A 19770-nucleotide genomic window follows, 5' to 3' on the forward strand; every position below is an offset into this window, starting at 1 on the left:
AAGTGTTAGTGCCCCTGCATGAGGGGGAAGGAGTGGGCTGGAAACCAAGCTGTCCTCTAATCACTTAGCAACCAGAGGGGATAAGGAGAGGACCGAGTCTCTGACTTTTAGGACATGATGCTTTTACGTCCTCCTAAGTGGATGTGCATACGTTGATCCACATTGGTTTACTTTTTCTTCATTCCTCCCAAAATCTGTTGAAAATAAGTTTTATAACCACGAGCACACCTGTCGCAAAGCTAGGACATGAGAAGGGTACTGTGGCCAGCGTGGAGCTGTGTGGGCAGGTGGGAGTGGATGGATGGCACAGCAGCACAGCCACACTGCACAGTGCACACAACCCACGGGGAACCAGAGCCAAGGAACCAGAAAAATGGATTCTCCTAATGATGTGGAAGACTCCAAGAACTGAAACTATGGGGAGTGGCAGCAAAGTAATGAAGGGTGCTGGGCCAGAAATTTGTAAGCCTGGAACAGCTGCTCCCTTTCTGTTCTCTGAGTCTGGCCCAGAGGGGTAGAGTTTGCCTGCATCACAAAGCTGTTGAGCTCAGTTGCTTGCTTGCTTGCTTGCTTTTTTCTATTAAGATTTATTTATTTATCTGAAAGGCAGAGTTTTGGAGATAGATGGAGAGACAGAGAGGAGGAAGGGGGGGGGAGAGAAATAAAGATATCTTCCATTTGCTAGTTCGCTCCCCAAATTTCTGTAATGGCCCTGGCTGAAGCCAGGAGCCTGGAACTCCATCTCGGTCTCCCACATGGGTGGCAGGGACCCAAGCACTTGGGCCATCCCTTGCTTCTTTCATAGACGCATTAGGAGGGATGCACTGGATTGGAAGTGGAGCAGCCAGTGCCCATATGGGATACTGGAATTGCAGTTGATGTCCTTACCCACTATGCCACAGTGCTGGCCCCTCAGCTCTGTTTTAAATAAAGTGGCAGGTTTGCTGGATGAGAGAGCAGGAAGGGGCAGTTGTAGGAGCCCTGGGTATCATTTGTGTCTGTACTCCCAAGGATTGAAACTTCTGAACCTTGATATAAAAGCAGATTTGTTGTGCATTCACCGTTATTTTTGTGGATACTGAAGGATCCTTATGCAGTGACCAGTACCTGTCTAGCCTGCTCCATGTGTGTAAGTCTAAGCAAACAACCAAGAGGCATCAGACACTTGTGGAAAATATCAACAGGATGAGATAGCTCCAGGTCAGTCCACTAGATTGGGAAAATAATTAATACAGGAGAATTCTGCTTCATAGTTTTTATCCAAGAGAAGAGCATACCCAAGGGACAGGAACAGTTCATGGGAAAGGTAGAGAAAAAAGAGGCAGTCTTAGAGGTTAACAGTGAGATTAACATGTTAAGAAGTCCTGCCTTGGGGTCCATAGTTGGTCCAAAAAGCAAAATGAATACAACTCAGGACTTAGAAAATTAGCGGTCTGGAAAATTGAGCAAAGGACTTATTCTAAAATTCACAGCAAAAGGATTAGAACGGGAATTTTGAAGCCGGACGAAAAAATGTGAAGAATGGATATAAGAGGAGGTGTCCAAGTAAGTGACAGATGGACGAGGAAAAGGCAGGCTAAACACGGTGACGCTTCAGATGCCACAGCAGTCAGATGCTCGCTGGCAAACAACTGTTCAGGAAGAGGGCCCGAGAGACAGTGATGGAAGAGCTGCTCTCTTCCCCACCCCCAAAAAGTGCCACTTCATCAGTGCCTCTGTCACCCCCAGGCTTCCCAATCAAAGCCCTCCTGAGTCACATACCCATTTATGTTCTGCATAGATAGCATTTCATGCAAGCTTTTAGTATGAAAGTAGTTCTAACAAGAACTAACAAGAAAAGTCAGGAGAATAAGAGTAGGGGATAAGAACCTTTGTGTGTATTTTTATCCAGATTGACCTGATTTTTCTATCACTAAGCATTTCACTCCTATATCGGTTGTTTTTTCTTTCTGCCTATGCATGTTGAATGTATTTTGAATCATTTCAGAGTGTATCCCATCCATCATAATTGCAGAGCTTCCGTAAAAATGATCTGCACTTTCCCTGTAGCATCTTTAGTCACGATCCTGCGATTCTGCCATCAATGAAGAATATTAAGGGTTTAGTTTGCATTTTTTTTTTACTTGGTTAACTTAATGAGCTTGCTCTGTGCATTTAATCACATATCACTGGAATGCTGGCTGTTCCTCTGGTACGAAAGTTGCCTGGCAGCTTACGGGAGACGTGAGCTGTGTGAACGATAGATCCTTGTGACACGTGAATGAGTCCCTCCAGCCTCTTCGAAATGTTAACTTCCGAGAGATTTAGCATTTCTCTTCCTTTAATTACTCTGTCAGATAGTATGCAGTCTTCTATTAAACAACTTTTTATTTCGGTGTTGTGTCATAGTGAGACCTTAATGTATAAACAGTAAGCCATAATTAAGGATCCAGATTCAACTTAAAGTTCAACCACATTTTGGGTGTGTGCCAGCAGTGACAACTACAGATCATTTCCTAACTTCTTCCTTTCCCAACCACTAGAAAGTTCTTTTGGAAATGATCTTAACATGGTCCGGATTCTAGAAAGGTTAAAAGGTGGGAAAAGTATCTTAGGGTACTTTTAATATTAAAAGAAGAAATAAAACTAGGCTTATTCTGGCAGAATTTTTGATCCTTCCCTTCTCTCCCAAATCCTGTGAGCCTCAGAGCACAGAATGCAAATGGGATAGAGGCTTGGTACCTGGATGCTGGGTACTTGGATACTGGATACTGGATGTCGTATCATCATGTCCTCAGGGAAGGATCCATGAACACAGAAACAAACCTAGCCACTTTTGTTTTTTAATTTATTTTACTGGTAGAGTTATAGACAGTGAGAGTGAGAGACAGAGAGAAAGGTCTTCCTTCTGTTGGTTCAACCCCCAAATGGCCGCTATGGCCAGCGCTGCACCAATCCAAAGCCAGGAGCCAGGTGCTTCCTCCTGGTCTCCCATGTGGGTGCAGGGGCCCAAGCAGTTGGGCCATCCTCCACTGCCTTCCCGGGCCACAGCAGAGAGCGGGACTGGAAGAGGAGTAACCGGGACTAGAACCTGGTGTGCATATGGAATGCCAGTGCCTCAGGCGGAGGATTAGCCAAGTGAGCCACGGTGCCGGCTCCCGCCACTTTTTTTAAATCTTATTTATTTGAAAAGTGTGTGTGTGTGTGTGTACGTGAGAGAGAGAGAGAGATACGGGTACCTATCTTTCATCTATTGGTTCATGCCCCAAGTGGCCACAACAGCTCAGGCTGGGCCAGGCTGAAGCCGGAAGCCAGGTCTCCCACATAGGTGGCAAGGCCCACTTGGGCCATCATCTGCTGATTCCCAGGTGCATTAGCAGGAATCTGTGCTGGGAGTGGAGTAACTGGGACTCCAACTGATACTCCCGATTTGTTGCCTGGACATTGCCTGTGGAGTGTGGGGCTTTTGTTTAAAAACTGAAAATGGAAGGCCAGTGCTCTGCTGTAATAGGTTAAGCCTCTGCCTGTGGCGCTGGTTCAAGTCCCAGCTGCTCTGCTTCTGGACTAGCTCCCTGCTGATGGCCCGGGAAAGCAGCAGAAGATGGTCCCAGGGCTTGGGCCCCTGCACCCATGTGGGAGACCCAAAAGAAGCTCCTGGCATCAGATCAGCCCGGCTCTAGCTGTTACAGTCATTTGGGGAGTGAACCAGCAGGTGAAAGACCTCTCACTCTGTTTCTCCTTCTCTCTGTAACTCTGTGTCTCAAATAGATAAACAAATAAGTCTTAAAAAAAAAAAAGCTCAAAAACTGAAAATGAGGCGGATCCTCCAGATTTCGCAGGCGGGATTGTCAGCCAGCTGCTATCTTGCATCACGGCCTTTCCAGAAAAGAGATCTGGCTACATATCGCTTCTGTACCAGGCATTCCTGGAATCTTAACTGTTCTTCTTAGTCTGAACGTGGACCTTTGTGAGTTCCCCAGCTTTCCTTGTTTTTTTTGTTTTTTTTTGTTTTTTTGTTTTTTTTTGTGTGTGTGTGTGTTTTGTTTTGAAGAAGTGAATAATACCTGTGCCATAGAATTCTTGAGAAGGAAGAGTGAGAAGCTGGACCACACAACCACTCAAATATGCACCAGGCTGTTTTCTTTTTTAGAGAAACAGTGATGGTCAGATTGGAAAAGAGCTCTGTGGTTTATGGATTTTACCTTGTCATGGGAGACATGGTAAATGTTCAGAAGCCCAAACAGAATAATTTCATAGGATGAGAGTGTTGTGAGAACAGGGTAAAGTGGGGCAAAACAGTTTTTGACATACAGGGACCAAAGAATGTCACTTAATTTTTTTTCCCCCGAATGAGTGAATGTGTCTAGCCAGGAGGAGACACTCTGCTGAGCAAAAGTAACAAATAATGCTGATGGCAAAATGGGTGTCATTGCTATGCCAAGTTTAAAATCAAAGCAGTTTTAAAATAAAGTTTGTTCAAACGATGGAAAGTTTTGAAACTCACTGGATATTCTATTATTCTTACTTGCTAGGAAGAATTAATTTAGGGATTAGTACTTGATTGGCATTTACGCAAAAGCAGAGAAGCAGCTAAAGAGAGTAAAACCAGAGTTGGCGAAGCTTTTCCAAAAGGGAAGTTAGCAAACACTTTAGGGTTTGCAGCGGAGAGTGTCTCTTGTGTTCCCACTTCTCACCTCTGCAGTTCCAGCACAAAAGCAGCTGGGGACAGTGTATGGACACCTGGGTGTGGCATGTTATTTACGAACATTGAGATTTGCATTTTGTATAATTTCCTTGTGTCTAGAAATATTATTCTGATCTTCTTTCATCCTTTAAAAAAATGTAAAAGGCGGAGCCAATGCTGTCCTGTAGTGGACTAAGCCTCACTTGCAGTGGTTGGCATGCCCAAAGGGCACTGGTTCATGTCTCTTCTGATCCATCTCTCTGCTGATGGCCAGGGAAAGCAGTGGGGGATGGTCTAAGTGCTTGGGCCCCTGCACCTGGGTGGGAGACTCGGAAGAAGCTGGCTCCTGGCTTTGGATCGGCCCAGCTCTGGCCATTGCAGCCTTTTGGGGAGTGAACCAGTGGATGGAAGACCTTTCTTCCTCTCCCTCTCCCCTCCCCTCCATCTCTCTATGAGTCTGCCTTTAAAATAAATATTTTTAAGTATTAAAAAAAAAAAAAAGCCCTTTCTGTGCCACCAAGGCTCTGGAACTCATGGTGAAGGCTTTTTTTTTTTTTTTTTAAGACTTATTTATTTATTTATTTGAAAGAGTTACAGAGAGAGAAGGAGAGGCAGAGAGAGAGAGAGGTCTTCCATCTGCTGGTTCACTCTCCAATTGGCCACACTGGCCGGAGCTGTGTTGATCTGAAGCCAGGAGTTTATTCCAGGTCTCCCATGCGGGTGCAGGGTCCCAAGGACTTGGGCCATTCTCCACTGATTTCCCAGGTGACAGCAGAGAGCTGGATAGGAAATGGAGCAGCTGGGACTTGAACCGACGCCCATGTGGGATGCTGGCACCGCAGGCAGCAGCTCTACCTGCTGTGCCATAGAGCTGGCCCCTGGAAAAGCTTGTTAAAACCTTCTGTAGGAAGCGTGGCAAACAACAGCTCCACAGTGTCAGATGGGCAAGGACGCTGTATGCTCGGGGAAAGCAGAGGGATGACAGGAAGTACCGTGGCGTCAGTGGGCAGATGGAGCTGTTCTAGGAAAAGGCTTAAAGCAAAAGGTGATTGTGCAGAGGCTTGCATGTGTGGAAGCCAAGTGCAGGTCTGAGAGCGTGTCGGCTGCTAGGAGATGTGAGAGGAGACAGGTTGAGCATCCAGGTCCAAGCTTCATCTTCCATTTTGTTGGGACAAGAAAATCTTAACGTTCACTTTGTTTGGTGACACTTGGTCTTTTGGGAGGAAATGAGCTATAGCCATCAGTAAAATGCCTTTTGTGGGAAAATCTGTTTCAGTAAAAAGTAACAGCCAATCTCTGAGGTCACAGCTTTAAAGAAAATAGGCTGGTTGGACCTGGCCAGCCTCTGCGCTAGAGCTTTGGACAACACTAGGTGTTGGTAGATTCTGGGTCATTTTGGAGGAGTTGATGTTCCCGATCTTAGCTTACCACAGGTGTGTGTGTGTGCGCCACTTGTGGCTAGTGCCTCACCAGGCCGAAAGCATAGCTTGTGTTTCTCTTGTCCATGACAGAGAATAGTGTAGCCCTAAGGCATACTTTAGACCCAGGAAGTCGGGCGGTGTCAGGCGGTGGGTTGTATTATGTGAGCTGGTCAGGCATTCTCAGTCTGTAAATGCTTGCTGTGATCCTCTGAAGGAATACCTATAGAGCCTCCTCTCTCCACATCCTCCCCTCTGTCCTCCTCAAGGTGTCCAATTTTGTAGAAAAACATCCCATAAAACTCCTATCACTGGAACCCACGTGAGTGATTAGTCCTTAGCATTTACAAAAGGTAGTGGGATGAATCACTTTTTTATAAATGATACACAAATATATAACATGATATGTTTTACACAAGGATGTGGGTGCTCAGAAAGTTTGCAGAGAAATCAAATTAAATGTAGAAGTTTGTTTTGGTGCAAAAACTCTTTTTGGTGCCATCTTTTTCAAACATGGAAAATGTGTGCTGTGGAAAAAAAGATTTCATAGATTAGCAAAATTTTTTGTGCCAAAACAAAGTCAAACTGTTAATTCCATTTTTATGAATCTCTTGAAGTACTCAAGAGGAATTAGTAGAGCAAATGTTATATATTCCTGCATACTTCTGCCCTGCATGGTGCTAGCACTGGTTTATAGCAAACTTTGAGGGGCTGTTTTCCTCAGAATATAAAATGTTTTACATTTCTTCCCATTCTGATGTTAAGTGATTTATGGTGTCTTGTTTGAATCTTAATTTACGTCTGTCTCATGATTGTGGATGTACTTTCTTTCATATAATTATGATCTGTTGGTGTTTATGTTTATTGATCTGTTTTGAGGATTTTTTTCTTCAGTAGAGATTTTTTTTTTCTTTCTTTTTTTTTTTTTTTTTTTTGACAGAGTTAGACAGTGAGAGAGAGAGAGAGAGACAGAGAGAAAGGTCTTCCTTTTTCCATTGGTTCACCCCACAAATGGCCACTATGGAGCCAGGTGCTTCCTCTTGGTTTCCCAGGCGAGTGCAGGGCCCAAGCACTTGGACCATCCTCCACTGCACTCCCAGGCCACAGCAGAGAGCTGGACTGGAAGAGGAACAACTGGGACAGAATCCGGTGCCCCAACCGGGACTAGAACCTGGTGTGCCTGCGTTGCAGGCAGAGGATTAGCCAAGTGAGCCGAGGCACTGGCCTTTTTCTTAATTTTTTAAAACTTTTATTTTTTATTTTTTTATTTGTATATATCTCATAAATACAACATTATGGACATAGTAATTTTTCCCACCTTACCATGCCACCCATTCTCTGCCCCTCTTCCTGCTCTCTCTCCTGTTTTATCTCAGAAAGAAAAAGAAAAAGAAATAAAGAAAAAGCAAAAAAGAATGAATGGAATAAAAAACTAAGAGAACTGTTCTTCTATGGTCTATACAAGGGCTAATCTATGTTATAGCTCCTTGAAGGTGATTTCGCTTTTTTTCCCCCACTTCCTTTTTTTCCTTCCTTCCTCTCCTTTCTTTCTTTCTAGAAACTTAATTGTCTTTAAAGAAGAATCCAAGGATGATGCATCTTTGTGAACTCTTAGACATAACTATAACTTAATGAGACATAATAATATCCTTCATTTAATACACTGAAAGGAAGCGATTCTTGAGAACAAATTTTACTACTAAGTTTCATGGTGCAACTCTTTGGGGACAAAGATGATGCCTTGGCAGTGAGTGCACAGTGACTCTTGTTTATTTAACAAGGAACACTCTCAGTGATCACCCAAGCCTCTTGACATGATCTGCCTTGGCTAGGGAAGCCTTTTGGATCCACTAGCTTGACAGGGCATAAGCAAAGTGGAAGTTCTCTCTTCCCTTCATCGAAAAGTACATCCTTCTTTGGAGGCTCCTTCTTTCCACTGGGGTCTCACCCACAGAGATCCTTTAAGTAGGACATTTTTTGCTGGAGTGTCTTGGCTTTCTATCCTGAAATGCTCCCCCTGGACTTTCCAGCCAGACTGGAGTGCCTTAAGGGCTGATTCTGAGGTCAGAGTGGTACTTAGAGTGATCGTTATTCTATGAGTCTGCTGTATGGACTACTTTCCATTTTGGAGCCTTCACTCCTTTTTAATTCTATTATTGTTTCCATACACTTAGTCCTATTTATATGATCACTGTCACTTGATCCTATCTATATGGTCACTTGACCATTTTATCTTATCCATTTGGTCTTTATTACACTTAAGTTGCTAATTTTGTCAGCTGCTTAAGAAGAGATTTTGGGGTCCTATGGCATGTTGTTTAGCTGTACCTTTAGAAGTGAGTCTGTTGGGAAGTATGTAAGACTATACTGAAAAAGTTCTTTTATATTTGGGAAATTAGTCTTCTGTGTCTGATAAGGAGTTATATGTAATTCTCATTTTTTAATGGTGCCAATGGATTAAAAATCAAAAGTATTTGAAATGTGCCATCTTAAAATGTCACATTTACTTTTCCTCATTCTGGAACATTCTTAGCTATTGTAGCTTGGAACTCTGTCTTCTGTTTTGTTTTGTTTTTTTTCATTTTTTCTATCTATGAGCCCCATTTTCATCTTTATCTTTCCTTCTCTTGTAAGGATACTTGTCCCTGAACTTAGAGCCTATCCCATGCCAGGATGTTCTAACCCTGGGAGTCCCTGTCTGACCTTGATTATGTCTCTAAGCAGCCTTTGTCTGGATGCACTCACATTCACAGGTGTGCATTCCGGTCACCTTCACAGGTTCCAGGTACACATGTCTTCAAATGTGCTATGGCCATACAGTCCATTGCCCTAACTGATTTTCCCTCTCCAAAAGTTGATGTCAAGAATTATATTCCTCATATTTGATCCTAATGTTTAATACTCTTGCTATATTTTTAAATGCATCTCAAAAGGAAAATGATTTTGTGCCTTCTGCTGTGCAGGGTGTGGGTGCTGTATTAGCAGCTTTCAATAATTGGCTCCATTCTGGGACTTAACAAAAGCAAGCTGCTGAGAATTTCTGATACTCAATTTTTATTTCTTCTGCTTCACAAACTCTTGATTTTTGTGGAAAAAAAAAGTCTAAGTCTTACTCCTTTTTTCCTACTTCAGCCTGTGTAGGAGAAACTTGGTCCTGTGTTAAACGAGAAGCATGGAACATCAAATCTTCCTTAGAGTGTTTGAATTCAAGAGACATAAGCCCAGAATAGCATTCCTGAGCATTGTCTATAGATCATGTGGTGTTAACGTCATTAGTATAGAACTGAATTGGGTACATATAAGCTTTACAACCTTGGTCAAGCTTTATATTTTTCATTTACTTACCTCCTAGGAAGTTTGAAATTCCGAAGATGTCAGCAAAAATATTGATTATGAGTGGGTTTTAGGTTTATAATGATGCATGATATTATGCAGTTGCTATTCCACAGACTCGTTTCAAAATTGAGCATAAAAGCTGTCTGCAGAGTAGATTTATTCCTACTGATTCTCTTTTCTTGCTCTGAGTCCTTAAGCACGCCGTGTAATGTGTAGACTGAATATATTAACTTGAGGTTGTAAACTATATTTTTAAGGTTACGGTTACAACTTTTTAAGTGTGATGAAATGTCTTGGTTTTTACTCTTCTCAATAAAATCTATCATTTATTGTACTGAAGCCGTTACAATGAGCAAATGACAGTCCTTTTTACTGAGGCAGTGCTGAACTGCATGGGTGTGACTCGGCCACTACCCTCCTGCTGTTTCGCAGGCTCCTTCCAAACCTGGTTTTCTTTCCTCACTCAGAATTGGGACTCAGGACACCGGGCCGGGAAGTTTTGTCGTGTTCCTTGATTTCCTTGTTTTGGGCTTAGTGGTTGTAAATTCTCACTCACCGTGAAGTTCTCAGTAGTGTTGCTCAGGAAAGCAAGAGCAATTATAGAAAATTAAATGAGGCCGGAAAGGATCTTGGTAATCATTCTAGTCTAAAAAAAGGTCTAGGCTTTTTTTCCAACTTAAAGGGGAAGCTGAGATCTGCCTAGGAAAGTGATGTGATTGTCACATACAGAGTCATCTAGTCCTGGTGGGGTCTTGATTAAAACCCTAGACCGTGGGGCCAGCTTTGTGGCTCAGTGGGTTAAGCTGGCAGCCCATATGAGTACTGGTTCCAGTCCCTGCTCCTTCGCACTGGTTCCAGCTCCCTGCCCGTGTGCCTGGGAAAGCAGCAGAAGGTGGCCCAAGTACCTGGGCCCCTGCCACCCACCTGGGAGACCTGAATGGAGTTCCAGGACCTGTTTTCAGCCTGGCCCACCTCTGACCTCGAGGCCATGTTGGGAGTGAACCAGCAGATGCGAGGTCTCTCTGTCCCACGCTGCCTGTCACCCTAAGATGAATCTTAGATATTCAACTTACAGACACTAACTGTATGCATGTCCATAGCATCCTTTTTCCTTATATCAAACTTAGAACTGTTTACTGTTTACTTCTTGTCCTTTGGCTTTTGATTAGGTGTGATAGGTATGATTTAAGGTGTGACAAGTTGCCCGAGTGAGTTATTTTAGGTGGTTTCTCAAAGAAGGAATGAGGCTCCCTTTTTTCAGTGCTCTCACAAATTCTGGGCAGTAAAGGATTTCTTAGAAGTCCTCATGGGTTTAAGCATAATATGCTAAATTACTTTGATGTTGAAAGTATGTACAACTTACAGTTTTTTTTCCCTGTCATTTTTTAGGATTCTGAGTAACAATAAAATATCCGAATTGAAGAATGGCTCATTTTCTGGGTTAAGTCTCCTTGAAAGATTGTGAGTATTCTTTCATTTTTGTCTCTTAATAAAAATTGAGTATGTCCAACATTTTGTTAGTGAAAATGTCAAGAAATAAATTTTTAAAAATAAGAAATTACTTAAAGCAGAGATCTGTAGACTCCTGTAAATGGCCAGATAAGAAGTAATTTTAGTTTTGTGGGCCGTATGGTTCCTGCCATAGAGACCGTTCTGTCCCAAGCAGACACCTGTCTTACATATTAGAATGCCTGTGTTACATGTTAGAGTGCCTGTGTTTCACTTCTAGCTCCGCTGTTGCTTCCAGCTTCCTGCAAATGCACATCCCGGGAGGCAGCAGGAGGTGATGGCCCACAGTTCCCTGCCACCCACACTGGAGACCTAGATTGAGTTCAGTTCAGGGCCCAGCCCTGGCTATTATGGAAATACAGGGAGTGAACCAGCAGATGGGAACTCTCTTTGTCTTTCTGCCTTTCAATCAATAAAATAAATAAGAACTTTTAAAAATTGAAAAAGATATTTGAATTTATTATGATGCAAAAATTTGGAAACCCATGCAAAGTTTTTCACAGTATGCATTTTCCACGAAGTTTTTGAAGACCTCTCATACTGAGTAACAATGTTTATGTGTAATGAATGAATTAATGGACATGTCTTTCCAATAAAGCTTTATTTACAAAGCAATCTCTGGGCCATAGTTGCTGACCACTGACTGAAAGCTTAGATGCTGTTTTGAAACTCTGTATCCTGAAATGTGTATTCCTTCTCAGAAGTCACATAGAATTTTAAAAACATGACAAAGGGAAACACTCTTGATAAACTTTGTTTTATTCAGATTTTCTGTGCAGTAATTTTTTTTTCTTGTTGTTGTTAGCAGTTAAGTCTGGTTTTGCTTGTAATCTAATGTGTTCCAGGTAGGGCTTGTGTGTTGCTTTGTGAATTTGAGGCAGTGTTTAGAGTGCTGTTCGAGGATCATGTTTCAAATTCCTCGTTTCCTCATGCAGTTAGGATAAAAGTTCCAAATACACAGGGGCTTCACACTGGGCGTCTCTTGCTGTGAAGTAGCAAACTGTCCTTGGTTTTCTTATTTCTCTTTACTCTGCCTCCACTTCTCTCCGGGGCCTTTCCTCAGCCGTTTCACAGGCAGACTTCTGCAGTGCCTCACTGCCTTGGAGACTGACGTGTTACGTAAACATATCCCGTCTAGAGTTCTTCATCCTTTATGCATGCCGTTTTCATTGAGATCAGATGGTTTAAAGTTTGGTTATATACAAACGCATGCCCTCACACACACAGTCACTCATATTTATAAGTGGATGCATGCCCACAGTACACACACAGCCATGCGAGTGTATGCACAGAGACACACATATACAGACATTTAAAAGCATTTTTGGCATACCAGTATTAATTCTTGGATTTTTTTTCTTTTTTTTACATTTACATATCCTGTCCAGTCCATGTGCTACATTTGCATATCCTGTCCAGACCATGTGCTTCTGAGGATGCTGACTGCACCCTCCGCTCCAGGCCCAACAACTTTGCGCACGTTCCATGGTCGCTGTTTCAGGAGTGGCCATTTGACCTGATTATGATTGAGTGCAGATGTTCTTGCGACTTTTGAAAAGGGATTTCCTCACTGTCTCCAAGAAAGAGGGTCATGTCCTGACAGAGCAGCCATCCTGCCACCAGCTGGGGCCAGAGCCAGCTCTCTGAGGGTGGCAGGGATGCCTGGGAGGACGTAGCCTGATTGTCTCTGAGCTGTTAGGGTTACGTGTGTTTTTCTGTAGCACACTGTCAGGCGCGTTATACGTGCCCACTTGATCACTGGAGGATTCAGCATGGTGTTTTTCTAAAAGGAAGGATGGCGGGTGCTTCTGGGTTGTGCCACTTGCTGTGTTTTGGAAACATTTTGCTTTTGGTCCCCAGGCTTGATGCTGTGCACTTAGACCATAAAAAGTGTAGGCATCATAGCTGATGCTCTTTGCTGTGCTGTGAGCTGCCGCACTTACTTTTTTTTTGTGTGTGTGACAGAGTGGACAGAGAGAGAGAGACAGAGAGAAAGGTCTTCCTTTTCCATTGGTTCACTCTCCAGTGGCCGCCACGGCCGGCGCGCTGTGGCTGGCGCGCCGCGCTGATCTGAAGGCAGGAGCCAGGTGCTTCTCCTGGTCTCCCATGTGGGTGCAGGGCCCAAGCATTTGGGCCATTCTCCACTGCATTCTGGGCCACAGCAGAGGTGGCCTGGAAGAGGGGCAACCGGGACAGAATCTGGTGCCCTGACTGGGCCTAGAACCCGGTCCCGGTGTGCCGGCACCGACCCCTTACATTTGTTTTTAAGTTCCCTTTGTCTTTGACCTGATTTCAGCCATTTGTTGATGGTTACAAATTAGCTTCTTAAAAAAAAATTAAGCCTATTTACTTGAGAGGTAGACAATGAGGGTGCTGGAGGAAAGAGAAAGAAAAAGAAAAAGCTTGTATCTACTGGTTTATTGCCCAAATGCCTATAACAATAACAGGGCTGGACTGAAACTGAAGTCTGGAGCTGGGAACTCCATCCAGGTGTCCCACATGGGTGGCAGGGGCCCAACTACTTGAGCCATTGCTGCCACTTCTCAGAGTTTGCATTCCCAGGAAGCCAGTCAGGAGCCTGAGCCTGAAATCAAACCCAGGCACTCTGGTGTCAGACATAGGCATTGCACCTTAATCTGCATCTTAACTGCTAATCCAAATGTCTGTTCCAGGCAGCTCATTTACATTCTTGTTGCGAATATTTATTCCATGTGGACGTTGTTCTAGGCTGGGATTTGTTGATGAATCTGTAGTTAGCAAATTGATGACCTATTTGAAATACTAAGGATAAAGAAAATGTTTAACAGGATGTGAATACTGAGAGTGCCAGTACTGCACTATATGCTCGTTGGTATATGGTAGGATGAGGAAAAATTTAAGGCAACACTGAAAAGTGAGAGCTTTGCACCTGCTGGACAAGAGGTGTGGGGTATGGTGAAGCAGACAGGCATGTCCGGTATAAAGGAATTTGAACTTACACTGCGTTTGACCAGTGCCGTAGTCGGACGAGTGGCTTCGGATTATGTACATCAGAATCGCCAGGGGAACGTGTTAAAGCACAGGCCTCAGAGTTTCCCACGATGTTGAGCTTGGGCTATGGTTTTGTTTTTCTTGTTTTATTTGAAAGAGATAGAACTAGATCTTCCATCTGCTGGTTTACTCCCCAGATGCCTTCAACCCTGGGGTGAAGGGGGCCCAAGTTGGGAGGCCCAAGTGAGCAGCTCATTCCAGGTCTCCCTCATAGGCAGCAGGGGCACAAGCGCGTGAACCCCTCACCTGCTGGCTCCGTGGTTGTGTACTAACAGGAAGCTGGAATTGAAAGTGGAGCCTGGACTGGAACCCGGACACTGCGCTAGGGGCTGCAGGTATCCCAGGCAGTATCGTAACCACTGTGCCAGTTGCTCACCCCAATCTATTGACTTCTGAGATGGCTGTGAGATTTCCAAATGTAGACATGGAGTTGGGTAATGCTATATGCCGTCCAGAATGGAAAGGAGGAGTATATCTGGGGCATAGGTACAAATTGGAGTCTAGAGACTTGAATTAATTCAGTGTGCAGCAATGCTGTTGCCTAGGGTAGTGTAGTGTGAGGAGAAGAGGTGAAGCATCAGATGTCAATGATAAGGTAACTGTGGTGGGGATGCCTTTATTCAGCAAATAAGCATGGAGAATTCCTGGCATTTCTCAGGTGAAGAAAACATGGCTTTACAGTGTAGTGACAGAGGAAATAGACAATAAAGTAATTGGGGGAGGCATGGAAGACAAATTGTGACAAATACCGTGAAGCAAAACTCAGTGGGGTTGGGGTAGGATGTGGGCTCTGAGTGTGTGCTACCCTGGGAATGGCAGCACAGACCCAAGGGAGCTTAGCAGACGGCTGCAGAAGCCTGCATGGGCCCTGCTGTCACATCTAGCAGGAGATGTTGTTTGTTCCAGGAATCTGTGTTTTTTTTTTTTTTTTTTTTTTTTTTTTTTTTTTTTTTTTTTTAAGATTTATTCATTTATTTGAAAGTCAGAGTTACAGAGAGAGAGGAGTGGCAGAGAGAGAGGGAGAGAGGTCTTCCATTGATGGTTCACTCCCCAGTTGGCCCCAATGGCCGGAACTGTGCTGATCTAAAGCCAGGAGCTTCTTCGGGGTGTCCCACAGGGGTGCAGGGGCCCAAGGACTTGGGCCATCTTACACTGCTTCCCCAGGCCACAGCAGAGAGCTGGATTGGAAATGGAGCAGCCGGGCCTCGAACCAGTGCCCATATGGGATGCTGACGCTTCAGGTCAGGGCGTTAACCCACTGTGCCACAGCGCCGGCCCCGGAATCTCTGTTTTGTGCCCTTATTTAGTAAGCCTACACAGTGAAGCTGTTAATCTTGGATAACAGTAATTTCCATAGATCTCCTTAGCAAAACACTCATATTCATCAATTTAAACATTTGCAGCAAAATAAACCTAATGCTATTTTGCACATACATAACTGGAGTTCCCTTTTTCATTATTATTATTAAAAAATAGGAATATAAAAATTATGATTCCTAATGGTTTCTCCTCAGGTTTTTTTATTTAATTATTTTTTTATTTGAAAGGCAGAGTTACAGAGAGGCAGAGGCAGAGAGAGAGAGTCAGAGAATCTTCCATCCTCTGGTTCACTTTCCTAAGGGCTGCAGTGGCCAGAGTTGGGCCCATCTGAAGCCAGGAGCTTCTGGGTCTCCCACGCGGGTGCAGGGGCCCAAGGACTTGGGCCATCTTCTACTGCTTTCCCAGGCCATAGCAGAGAGCTGGATTGGAAGTGGGCAGCTGGGACTCGAACTGGTGCCCATGTGGGATGCTGGCACTGTATGCAGCATCTTTACACACTCTGCCACAGACCCAGCCCCTTCCCCTCCATTTTTAAAATGTACTTTAAAGAGCTGTTTTTGGAGTAGAGACTTTTACATCTGTTATACACACATTCTTAGTTCCGCTGTCTATAGCCATCCTGCCTCTCTATCTTGCTTCCCTTCTTCCATCCTTCTTCCACTTCCTTTCTTGTTTCACAGGAGTATCATTCTTGTATTGTGTTATCTATTCAATTACTGGAATTTAGTGGCATTCTGTCCCCACAGACCTATCTGCTTACTGTAGTGTTGCCTGCTGCTCAGTGCATTTGTTTGTTGTTGTTTTTTAAAGATTTATTTATTTATCTGAAAGGCAGAGTTACAGAGAGAGATCTTCCACCTGCTGGTTCATTCCCCAAATGGCAATAATGGCTAGAGCTGGGCTGACCTGAAGCCAGGATCCAGGAGCTTCTTTCTGGCTGCCCCATGTTGGGGTAGGTGACCAAGCACTTGGGCCATCTTCTGCTGCTTTCCCAGGCGCATTAGCAAGGAGATCAGAAGCGGAGGAGCCAGGACTTGAACTGGTGCTCATCCTGGATGCTGGTACCACAGACAGTGGCTTTACCAGCTACGCCACCGTGCCGGCTCTGCACTGTTGAGTTCCACCCCAGAGGCTGTCCTTGGAAATTAGAAATGAGGACTGCCTGCCTTGGAGCTTTGGAGTCAGATTTCCTGGCTCCCAGCAGGGTCATGGAACTGCTTTGTGACCTTGTTTTGGAGGTGATCTTGGGACCTGGGCCAGCTCAAAGGCCCAGTTTCGTCCTGAGGAGGGTGGCTCCGGGAGACAGACGGAACCACCACGGAGACAGCCCTGCTGCTTGATCCTCTGGAGCGCCCAGAGTTGTCTTCTTCTCTGATGCTGCACTTGTGATCCAAGAGCTCTGCTGCGTGCAGTTCCAGACTTCGTATCTGATGTCTGCTGTGCCCTTTTCTAAAGGAGTTAGTTCTTTGACCAGGAAGTGTTAAAATATTCCTTCAGCTTTGTTAAAAAGAATTCTTGTGCCTCCTTTCTTTTATGTTGTAATGATCTAACATGTTCAGATGTAGCCATACATCCTGAAGCTCACCAGGGAAGGTGAATGGGAGAATCTGACTATAAATATCTTTTGGCAATACCTGATTAATAAGGCTATCATTAAATATTATATAATATGCCAAGAATTTCTTGTTATTAAAGAAAAAGTGCATCTTTAAATCATTTTACAGTACTCGGTTATTCATGAGCGGTATTTTGTAGAAACACATGCAGTTCATCATGGACCACAGATTTATGTCCTGTTTCAGCTAAATCAGTTCCTGTTGCAGACACTGTTTAAAATTTGAAAAAGGAAACTCATGTTTTTAAAAAATGGAATCGACATTGTATATTTCTATTTGCAGAGTGTTAGCTTATGCAAAGCAAGGAGGAAACAGATGGGTTGAGTTTTCTCATAAAATCATCTTCTCTTTGAGATGTGGGATTGAGGTCAGTTGGGGAATTGGGGAGGGGGAGATAGGAATAAAAGTTGGACCTGCTGGCTAACTGTTACAAAGTTGGGGATAGGGACCAGCGTTGTGGCATGGTGGGTTAAGTCGCCGCCTGCAACACTGCCACCCCATGTGAGCGACGGTTTGAGTCTTGACTTCTCCACTCCTGATCCAGCTGCCTGTTAATGCACCTGGGAAAGCAATGGAGGTTGGCCCAGGTAGTGGGGCCACTGCACACATAGGAGAGACATTGATGAAGCTCCTGGCTTCTGGCCCAGCCCTGGCAGTTGTGGCCATTTGGGGAGTAACCAGTGGATGGACTATCTTTTTCTGTCTCTCCCTCTCTCTGTAACTCTGCCTTTCAAATAAATAAATCAAAAAAAGCTCAGTAATTATTAACAACTTGTATCATTTCCCTGTACTGGACTATGCCTACATTTATATGTGTTTGCTGAATTATTTGCCAATGTCATGAGCTCTGCCTTTGTGGAGAAACACAAATGATTATAAATAAGAAATAGTATTCCCTACAGTATCTCACTTTAATGAATAGCCTAGTGATTTGATGACTAACCATAGCTTGAAAAACATATGTACTTTAGTTTTTTATTTGCTTTCTTGATTTGAAAGACAGAGAATGCTCTAATTCTCTGGTTTGCTCCGTGAATGCCCCCAACAGTCAGAATTTGGCCAGGATGAAGCAGGGAGCTGAACAGTCAGCGTTTTCCATGGGTGACAGGGACCCACATTCTTATGCCATCACCTACTGCCTCTCAGGGTGTGCACTGGCAGGAAGCTGAAGCTGGGGGCAGGGCTTGGGACCAAGGCACTCTTAAGTTCAATCCCCACATTCAATGTGGTGTGTCAAACAGTAGGCCAAACACCTGCCCCCAGTATTCTTATATAAGTTATGCAATTGTGAGTCTCAGGCGTGGTTTATTTGTCTACCCATTTAACCATCTTCTGTGGCCCAGGATTGTCCCCTCAAGTCCCTGTGTTGGAGTCTTAACCCCCAGTGCAGCAGTGTTGAGAGGTGGGGACTTTAAGAGGTCATTAAGTCATCATGAATGGGTCGGATTCTTCCTGTGGCATTGGGTGGCTCTTGATGAAAGGAGTCCGGGCCCCTTCCTTTTGCCCCTTCCACCTCTTCCACGCTTCCTGCCGCTGTCCCTAACTCTCATATGCATGTTCGTGTCCCCTTACCTTCCACCGTCCATCTTGGGGTGACCGTGCACTTGGGGTGCAGCCTCTCGACTTTAGGCTTCCAGCCTCCAGAACAGTAAACAGTAAATCTCTGTTCTTTGTAACTGTCCCACTCACAGGTGTTCCATTAGAGCAGCACCAAGTAGACTTAAGTCACCAGCCCTCCACCTGCTGCGTCTCCAGCGACTCCTGCTCACTGAGCAGAGCAGCCTCTGCTCTTGTGGAAATTGTGGTCTCTCCATGACGACAGTGTGGGCATCGGGAGGGGAGTGTGATGAGAGCCACAGCAGGGAAGGCAGGGGCACTGTTGCTTACAGGTGTTTGTTTCTGGAGGGAGGAATGGTGTTGAATGCCAGGGCTAAAGAATGGGGAAGAGTTAGCCAGGCAAGAGAAGCAAGGTGGAGGTGAGGGTGTGGGGAGGGGAGATGGAGATGTCGGGGACAGGGAAACCCATATGTAAAGGTCCAGAGGTCAGAAAAAAATAAATGATCCTTTCTAGAAAGATCACACAGTGTGACTTGCTGAGGAGTGGGAGAGTATGTGTGAGGGCAGCTGTCAGTGCAGAGTGGAGTGGGCGCAGCTGGGCCATGTCTGAGGGCCTCCTGGTGAGTTACCAGGGAAGCTTTGAGCTTCTTCAGGGCGGACTGTGGAGATTTTGGAGTTTTTAACCACAGCAGAGACGTGACCAGGTTTATGGTGAGAAGATCACTTTATATGGGGAATTGCTGAGAGAAGCAAGGACCCCGTGAGAACTGAGTGTGTGTTGTGTAACCAGAGCCGTGATGGTGTGGATGACCCACACGACAGAGATGGATGACTGAGGCTTATGTGGAAGGCTGCATTTGCCATGTGGAGTGATTTTTTTTTTTTTTCAGTTAGTTTTCAAACATACAGAGGAGATGAAAGAAGAGGATCACCAGGCCTGCACCTTGATTGCATCCTGGCCAGTGTTTTTGGCAAGTTTCCTTTGTCTGTCTCCCTGTTGCTGTAGGGATAGATTTTGTTTAAATCCTGGCCAAATGTTAACATCGAGAACTTGACCAAGGTTCTTAACTCTTTCTGTACACTGGTTTCTTGACTGGAAACAACACCACCTCTTTGTATGATTGTGAGATTCTAATGGGCGGATATGTGACAGACACCTGCTCACTGGATTTAGTGATGCGTGTAACTGAGGTGCCTAGAGTTGGCATTGGATTTCAGGCCTGGCTGGACCCAGGGGCTCACCATCCATTTTCTTTTCCCTTCTATTGGCTCCACCAAGCAGAAGTTTTGCCACTGTGGTAAGAGCACCACTTACAGTCCC

The 19770-nt window shown here is 44.5% G+C and overlaps 1 protein-coding gene across 1 annotated transcript in view; it reads left to right on the plus strand.

Moving 5' to 3' along the window:
- ADGRA3 (adhesion G protein-coupled receptor A3) overlaps positions 1 to 19770 on the plus strand; it is a 136962-nt gene that overhangs the window by 25529 nt on the left and 91663 nt on the right. The window contains exon 2 of the mRNA XM_062213349.1: positions 10807 to 10878. Coding sequence (XP_062069333.1) covers positions 10807 to 10878 — 72 coding nt within the window. The remainder of the gene's footprint in view (positions 1 to 10806; positions 10879 to 19770) is intronic.

Source organism: Lepus europaeus, chromosome 16 (genome assembly GCF_033115175.1).
Source record: "Lepus europaeus isolate LE1 chromosome 16, mLepTim1.pri, whole genome shotgun sequence".
In the NCBI taxonomy this organism is placed as follows: Eukaryota; Metazoa; Chordata; class Mammalia; order Lagomorpha; family Leporidae; genus Lepus; species Lepus europaeus.